This window comes from Aulostomus chinensis, chromosome 1 (assembly GCF_037954235.1).
Source record: "Aulostomus chinensis isolate RoL2024-O1b breed Wild chromosome 1, RoL_Achi_v1.0, whole genome shotgun sequence".
Taxonomy (NCBI): domain Eukaryota; kingdom Metazoa; phylum Chordata; class Actinopteri; order Syngnathiformes; family Aulostomidae; genus Aulostomus; species Aulostomus chinensis.
In genome coordinates, this window is record NC_141320.1 from 11,156,381 (window position 1) to 11,165,000 (window position 8,620).

At 44.8% G+C, this 8,620-nt stretch overlaps 1 protein-coding gene and 1 non-coding gene across 6 annotated transcripts in view; one reads left to right on the top strand and one right to left on the bottom strand.

The window, feature by feature from the left end:
* The first annotated feature begins 446 nt into the window (after positions 1 to 446).
* On the top strand, positions 447 to 518 carry trnaa-ugc (transfer RNA alanine (anticodon UGC)). Its single transcript has one exon. It is a non-coding gene; the product is annotated as a tRNA-Ala (tRNA).
* A 2,354-nt stretch (positions 519 to 2,872) lies between these two features.
* LOC147270334 (NACHT, LRR and PYD domains-containing protein 3-like) overlaps positions 2,873 to 8,620 on the bottom strand; it is a 32,976-nt gene continuing 27,228 nt past the window's right edge. For 2 of the 5 annotated variants that reach the window (XM_086184073.1, XM_086181623.1), the window contains 3 exons: positions 8,283 to 8,456; positions 5,191 to 5,364; positions 2,873 to 4,746 (listed from right to left, as the gene is read on the bottom strand). In XM_086184073.1, the coding sequence (XP_086040199.1) occupies positions 4,719 to 4,746; positions 5,191 to 5,364; positions 8,283 to 8,456 (376 nt within the window). In that variant the 3' untranslated portion in view covers positions 2,873 to 4,718. Of the gene's footprint in view, positions 4,747 to 5,190; positions 5,365 to 6,633; positions 8,457 to 8,620 lie in introns of those variants that run through there. The other 3 variants (XR_015109809.1, XM_086183266.1, XR_015109741.1) reach the window with 3 other exon arrangements.

An 8,620-nucleotide genomic window follows, 5' to 3' on the forward strand; every position in this document is an offset into this window, starting at 1 on the left:
ATATTTCTAAATATTTCAGTTGCAACTGTATAGTGATGGTGGCTCAGTTTAGAGCTGTCAATAAATGTTAATAATTGATCTTAGCATTTGGAGATTATTTTAGGAACACAAATACTTTTACTTCATTCTGAGGATGAGCAGACGTTCAATATCATGATTATTTATTCGTCAAAGACTCCTGCCAGTCAGAGAGGATCTGGGCTGGATTGGAAAGCTTCTGAGAGGAAAACCTTCACTCTGGACTGAGAACGGAGCAGCCTCAGCTTCCTGGAGCCTGACTTGCCTCTGTGGTCTAAGGTTGTGTGGGCTGATATCACAGTGAAACTACTGAGATCACAGAGCCTTTGAGATCACAGGCTGACTTCCTTTTTATCCCTAAAATGAAGAATAAAAATGTTGTGTCTGTGTTTGTGTTGCTGCATCAGTTAAACAGTGACTCTGACAGAGGGGGTGTAGCTCAGTGGTAGAGTGCATGCTTTGCATGTATGAGGCCCCAGGTTCAATCCCCGGCATCTCCAGCTGGTCCTTTGGAGCCTTCATTTTGTCGGCTAAATTGATCCATAAATGTGACAACAGTTGATAACAAACTACCAGAAGAGAAACCAGTCTGTTGCATATCAAAGTATTTGTAGCTGGGTCAGTGTGACTGTGAGCCTTCATAGCCAGCATGAAGGAGCTGGTTTTATCTTTGCTGGGGAAATCCCACACACAGCTGCTCTCAGTTCCAAATGTGTGTGTCCTCACTCCTCCGTCCTCCTGCTGCCCTCAGAATACAGACACAATTCAGCCTGGCAAGTTTGGAGCATAGAAGTGCTCCTGAAGAGATGTGTGTCAGCCCACAGCTGGCTGTTCTTACCTGGAACCTCAAGATGAAACTGCTTCCACAGATTGGAAATGAATCTGATGTTGACTTTTGGACAAATCACCTGTTCATCAGTTCATCATCACTTCCATCCATTTCTACTGCTTATCTTGTTATAGAAAGGAGTCTATCTGCTGTGTGACTGAGGCAGTTACTGTGAGCTGCTGCATGTCTCAGTGTGTGTGTGTGTGGGGGGGGGCTGTGTGTGACTGGTCGGCTGCCAAGGATTATTGATGAGATCAATCATGATCAGCTCAGAGATCACGGCACAGAAGCAGGAGACTTTTTGATTTTTGGGGGTTCAGTTTCTAAGTCAGACACATCATCACAATTTGAAGTTTTCCTCCAGTAAAAAACAAAACAACACAAAACCAAACAAAACCATGATTTGACTTTTGATGTCTACATTTTTTGGAAATTGTGAGTCCAACAAGCAGGAGGCCGTTTGAGCTTGGAAACTGTGAAGCATCACCAGTAACTGCTGGTTAATTTACAGTTGTTTCCTCCAAAAAGTTTAAAATGAACTCAATGCTGAATCCCTCATCGTCATCACTGAGCTGCAGAATTGGTCCATGCAGGAGGCTGAGCAGGTCTTCCTCTCTGGTCCAGTGTCTCAGCACAGGTCAGAGTAGAGAATTAAAACATGAACACAAATCTTTATCAGCTGTTTACTGATATCAGTGACTACCTTCAAGTAAGAGTGTTAGTGAATGGACCCTTTTTAAAGTTTATGTTATCATGTTTGAAAAATGATGCTCACAAAAACACAATAAAAGTGTTTGTGGTGAAATGATTCCAGTAGATTTTATTGCCATTTTAAGAGTTCAAGTGTATTTTGATGACATTGTTTGATATCATGACTCTCAGTTACTTTAGCAGGACCATCGTGACATGAAATCTTCCTCATCATCCCATATCGACCCTCAACCCCTCACACAGAACCAGGAGCCCTCAACTGAATGAACCTTTAAAACTATAAATTAGAAAGTATTTTGGTGGAACAAACCTTTAAAACTATAAATTAGAAAGTATTTTGGTGGAATGAACCTTTAAAACTATAAATTAGAAAGTATTTTGGTGGAACGAACCTTTAAAACTATAAATTAGAAAGTATTTTGGTGGAACGAACCTTTAAAACTATAAATTAGAAAGTATTTTGGTGGAATGAACCTTTAAAACTATAAATTAAAAAGTATTTTGGTGGAACGAACCTTTAAAACTATAAATTAGAAAGTATTTTGGTGGAATGAACCTTTAAAACTATAAATTAGAAAGTATTTTGGTGGAACAAACCTTTAAAACTATAAATTAGAAAGTATTTGGTGGAATTGGAAGAAACCATTTATACTATAGTTAGAAACGAAAGGACAGGAAGTAGTATTTTGGTGGAATAAACCTTTTATACTATTGTTAGAAAGGAGTATTTTGCTGTCATCTAATTTGATAGGTGGCGCTGTCACCAAAAAGCTAAAGTCCGCGGGAAAGCCGTGATTGGCTTTCCCATCCATCAATCGAACTGATCAATCAGCTTATCTACAGCTGCTTCGCATCAGCTGATCAAATCCCTCGCTTCTGATTGACCCCTCTCAACTTAAATGTCACCCGGCCTCAACGACCGCTCTGCTAGCTTCTGGCTATGCTGCTCTGCCTGCTGCTATCTGCTGCCATTTCCTGTACAATTGCTCCTGCTCGCAACTTGCTACCCTCCACCTCCCCAGCTCCACCTTGTCGTGAATACATGGCATAGTTTGTTCCATGTCATGTTGCTGCTCTGTTCACGGGGGTATGTTTGCTCTTCCAGTCTTAAACTGGGAGAACCTTCCCTCATGCTGCTGGTCCCCTGTTTCATGGTGCTCATGAAAAATTCTCAGGGGACTCCTCTGAACAGAGCCATACCGCCAGTTTGTGCTAGAATAAACAATCAAGCACATTATCATCCCATTGTTTCTTGACATGAATGGACCTGACAGAACTTGTGTTCCTCAATAAAAATGCAGAAATGAATCACTTTTTAGTCTTTTATTTTATATGATTCAACACTTAAGTTCACAAAATTCCATAGAGAAGTTGAAAATTTCAGTTCTGAATTTTTTTATAGACAAATTTGCTCCATTTTACATAGCGACTCATTTTAGCATTTACACAAACAAATTGAACAAATGAAATTCTACAATGATGAGATGATATTTGAAGGAAAGGATGAGCGATTAAATGTTATTTCACAGGCTGATGTTGGGTTAGCAGTATGGAAGCTTTTCCATCTTTTTTCAGTTTGTTTACCTGCAATGATTGAGAACTCCTGCAGGGGTCGCTATTGAGTGGCCAACACTGTGTCAAAACAGTGCCGACACAGTTAGTGTAGTGTGTCAGTTCACTCCTTAAGGGATCATCATCCAATCACTACCTTGCAGTCCTCATCCATGCTGAGGAGGACAGACCTGAATCCTGTCTCCCTTTAACGTCACATGGAGTTTGGTACTCTTTCAAGATGAACCTCACTTCTGACTTCCTTTGCTCAACGGTTCAAGGAGTTGGGAGTCCTCATCTATTTAATTCTAACATGGATAGAAAAGAGAACGTCTGCTGGCCCAAAGGATTCGTTTCAGCTCAGCTTCAACAACCTTTGACAACCTGAGTTCTTGGGAATCAAACATCTGCTTCATTTTAACGTCGTTGTAAAGTCTATAAAAAAGTTCATGTCAAGAAGTTCTCTTTGAATGCAGCAGAAACCTTCATCAGGAGGGTTACCAGGGTCAGGGGTCAGCAGGAATACAAACAAGAGACAATCAGGAACAACCTTCATCAGGAGGGTTACCAGGGTCAGGGGTCAGCAGGAATACAAACATGAGACAATCAGGAACAACCTTCATCAGGAGGGTGAGGAGGGTCAGGGGTCAGCAGGAATACAAACATGAGACAATCAGGAACAACCTTCATCAGGAGGGTTACCAGGGTCAGGGCTCAGCAGGAATACAAACAAGAGACAATCAGGAACAACCTTCATCAGGAGGGTTACCAGGGTCAGGGGTCAGCAGGAATACAAACAAGAGACAATCAGGAACAACCTTCATCAGGAGGGTTACCAGGGTCAGGGGTCAGCAGGAATACAAACAAGAGACCATCAGGAACAACCTTCATCAGGAGGGTTACCAGGGTCAGGGGTCAGCAGGAATACAAACAAGAGACCATCAGGAACAACCTTCATCAGGAGGGTTACCAGGGTCAGGGGTCAGCAGGAATACAAACATGAGACCATCAGGAACAACCTTCATCAGGAGGGTTACCAGGGTCAGGGGTCAGCAGGAATACAAACATGAGACAATCAGGAACAACCTTCATCAGGAGGATTACCAGGGTCAGCAGGAATACAAACAAGAGACAATCAGGAACAACCTTCATCAGGAGGGTTACCAGGGTCAGGGGTCAGCAGGAATACAAACATGAGACAATCAGGAACAACCTTCATCAGGTGGGTTACCAGGGTCAGGGGTCAGCAGGAATACAAAAGAGACAATCAGGAACAACCTTCATCAGGAGGGTTACCAGGGTCAGGGGTCAGCAGGAATACAAACAAGAGACAATCAGGAACAACCTTCATCAGGAGGGTTACCAGGGTCAGGGGTCAGCAGGAATACAAACAGGAGACAATCAGGAACAACCTTCATCTGGAAAAGTTGAGAAGGCCTGAATCTTGAAGCTGTCTGGGGAACTGAGCCTCAGGGAATCAACCTCCACTGGTTGGGCTCAGGAGCTGCACAGGGAAACTCAACACTCCTTTTCTGGGCAGGGAGAGACCAGCAAGGACGCACTCAAGTAGCTCGTCCTTCAGGAGACAAACTCCACATTTGAAGCACCTTCAAGTCCACCAGGCTCGTGGCTCAAGACTGGAGAAAAGAAATCACAAAGAAGTGGTGGTTATGAGCCTCAGCAGGAAGCAAACGCTCACCTTAGCTGGACAGTTTAAAAACACAGGAGGTTCTGATGGAGGCCTCAGGCACCACCTTGCAGGAAGTCACTCTGCACCCACGTTTCAGGGACATTGTCTTTTCAAACTGCAGTGAACTTTAGATGTGCTGGTTTATAGTATTTCACTGTAACAGTTATGAATGAAACAAACTAGAAATAATCAGTATTTTGTGAAACTGTCCATCATGTCTGAAATATTTTGATGTCACTTTGGGGCCCAACATCTCCCTGAGGGCCTCCTCCAGTTGGTCTCAAGTCTGATCAAACACCAGAGAACAAAGCAAATATGACTAAAACGGTTCTGAGGAAGTTCTGGGGAGAACCTTTATTGTTGTTCTGAAGCTCTGCTTCTATGTTCCTACCTGAGAGTCTCCAGCCTCCAGTGAGGATCCTTCAGTCCAGCAGACAGCAGCTCCACTCCTGGGCCTCCTGGATGATTGAGGCTCAGGTGCAGCTCTCTCAGGTGGGAGGGGTTGGAGCTCAGAGCCGAGGCCAGAGAAGTAAAACCTTCCTCTCTGATCCCACAACCTAAAAGGCTGCAGTTAAGAGAACAGAGTTCATTCACTGTTCTACCAAATCCTGGAACCTGAACCTCTCAGATGTTGATGGTCTTCACTCCAAGTTAGTGAGGTGTTTATAGTTGCTTTAGCAGTGCCAGGCTAAAGGCTGTGGTCCAACTGCACCGTCACAGTGACAGTTTCCTCAGGAACAAAGCTACCAGGCCTCAGTAATCTACTACCAGCAGGATATTCCAGAGGAACTGTTGACAAACAGCTGGATTCTGTCCATCTGCTCTCACTGCTTCCCACACCAGCAGCTGCTTTGTCAAGTTCCTCTGGTCTTCACCAACAAATGGAACACTTCCTCCTCCAGTCTTTGTTCTGACTTCTCTCTGGTGACCTGCTTTGATCAGGAAGGTTTCTGCTGTTTCACTGTCATGACTGCGTGCAGGTTGTTGAGTCCCGTCACTCACGACAGGAGTTCACCTTCTCACTACCCTCTGATAAAACGCTTCTTTCTCCATTACTAGAGAATCTATCACACATTCATAGTTAAGGATGAACCACAGGAACAAGCTCCTCCTCCACTGTGTTACCATGGTGACGAGTCCCCACCCACATCAAAGAGAGATGGTGTTCAACCAGAAGTGCTTGGAGCCGCTGCACGAAGCAGGCAGACACCTCTGGGTGGCTGGAGCCTTTTTATGGAGGCGGCAGCAAACGCTGCTGCTGCCTGGAAACAACTGGAAATCCAGGCTGGAGGTCAGGAAAACAAGACATTGGACTCAGGCACTCGTGCTGAAGTTGACCATCACTTCTTGAGTGACGTCCCACTGCTCCATGGTTACCACTGAGGGAGGTTTGGAAGGTGACTATTTATAAAGAACAGATTCACAGCAGTCGTTGACAGGCATTCCTGCTGTTGCCATAGCAACCAACCTGCCTCCGTGATGTGGCACATCACTGTATAAGTGTCAGGTGACCTGAGGTTGGAGAAAGGGCTGGTAGCTCTGCTTCCACTGTTGGAGATCACGACGACGCTGACCGACACTTCTGAGCGTTTGAAATTCCTCCAAATGTCAGACGGCCGGTTGCTCACTGATCAGGCAACGATCGACCCTCCAGAATAAAACTGACCTTCATGTGGCTTGAACATCAGCTCAAATCTCTTCATTAAGAACATGTTTTGTTGTCACAGTGACCTTTAAACCCCAAAATCTAACCAGTTAATCATGAACGTTTTAGTCAAAGTAAAGAAATTGTGGGTGGAGTGGCGGCCTGCTAAGATGAGAGCTGGACTCTGACCTGAGAGTTTCCAGGTGACAGTGGGGATCCTCCAGTCCAGCACACAGCAGCTCCACTCCTGAATCCTGCAGCAGGTTCCAGCTCAGGTCCAGTTCTCTCAGACTGGAGGACTGAGAGCTGAGAACTGAAGACAGAACTTAACAACTTGTCTCTGAGAGCTCACAGCCCCTCAGCCTGAAGAAGAAATGGAAACATGAGCAAACATGGCGTCAACACCAACTCATCAATGATGAAATCTGTTCTCATCTCTGGTTCAGGATCAGCTTTGATATGTGGACGTTTGGAGTTGATGCCTCATTTGCATATTTAAACAGGTTGATAGGAAACCTTCTTTCTACATTGTATTAATAAATAAATGAATATACATATATATATATAGATAGATAGATAGATAGATAGATAGATAGATATGTTTATATATATGCTTTCAATTAAATTGATGTCTTCCTGGTTGATGGTTTGACTCCATTTTGAATCAGTTTCTAGTTCTGTCTTTCTTCCTTCATTCATTCTTCAACATTGTTCTCTCTTCACCAGAGCTTTGATCCTCATCTTCCTGTATTTCACTGCCCCATTTTAATTCTCTTTGTCTTTTGCCATCATTTCCTCTCTGCCTCTGTTTTATTCCCATTCATTATTTTCATGCGTCCATCGGTCTAAGGTGTGTCTTTGTCTCATGGCTCTGATCTCTGCTTTGTTGTCTTTCTCATCTCCAGCAGGAGGCACCAGACCAGGAAAACCTGACACTGACATTTTTCCCTCTGAGCGATGAAACAAGACAGGAATGATCACCATTCAGAGAGAATGGAACTGGTCTGATCATGAGTGGGAGGATGTCTGCTCCACACACACACACACACACACACACACACACACACACACACACACACACACCCTCTGGAGGTCTGCCCTCCAGTTTCAATTCAGCTTCCTTTCATTCCAGGTCATCATCACTTCTTCAACTGAGTCTCTTCCACACATCAGATCAACGTCTTCAGTCTTGTCCAGCAGCACCAGAGTGAAGCCTCTTCAGCTCTGAAACCATCTTTGTCAGCTGCAGCAGCAGCAGCATGGAGGACAGTGACAGTATTCCTGACTCAAAGAGCGCCGCTTGAACTCAGACGCTTGAATTTGTGTCTGAGATGATGGAAAGTCTCACATCAGCTGAGGATGCCAGAGCCACAGCTCTTCACTCTGCACTGAGCCATTTTCACCACCAGGGGGAGCTCTGGAAGAAGGCTTTTCCTCTGCTGCAGTTAAGCTCTCAGTCCATTCATTCTTACACCCCCCCCCCCAGCTCCCAGCTGTTTGACCTGTTGTCCTCCAGGAGGCGCTACCACTACATCAGGGCTCAGATGAACAGGGTCAAGGACAGTTTGTCCCCCAGAGCCAGAACCCCTCAGACCTCCACCTTGTCCTCTATGCTGCCCCCCTTCCAGACGACCACACTGATGAGATCTTTCTTGCAGCTTCAGTCTCTTGTTCTGTAGCTTTGATGCTCTCTCTTCTGATCAGCTTGGCAACTCTGAAGCTTTTTCAACTGAAGGAACGTCTCAGAAAATGTTCCTACAAACACGTTTGGATTGGAGAAAACCTCCACCAGGAGAGGGTGGAGTGGAGGCCTGCTAAGATGACAGCTGGACTCTGACCTGAGAGTTTCCAGGTGACAGTGTGGATCCTCCAGTCCAGCAGACAGCAGCTCCACTCCTGAATCCTGCAGCAGGTTCCCACTCAGGTCCAGTTGTCTCAGACTGGAGGACTGAGAGCTGAGAACTGAAGACAGAACTGAACAACTTCTCTCTGAGAGCTCACACGTCTCCAGCCTGAAGAAGAAATGGAAACATGAGCAAACATGGCGTCAACACCAACTCATCAATGATGAAATCTGTTCTCATCTCTGGTTCAGGATCAGCTTTGATATGTGGACGTTTGGAGTTGATGCCTCATTTGCATATTTAAACAGGTTGATAGGGAACCTTCAAGAACT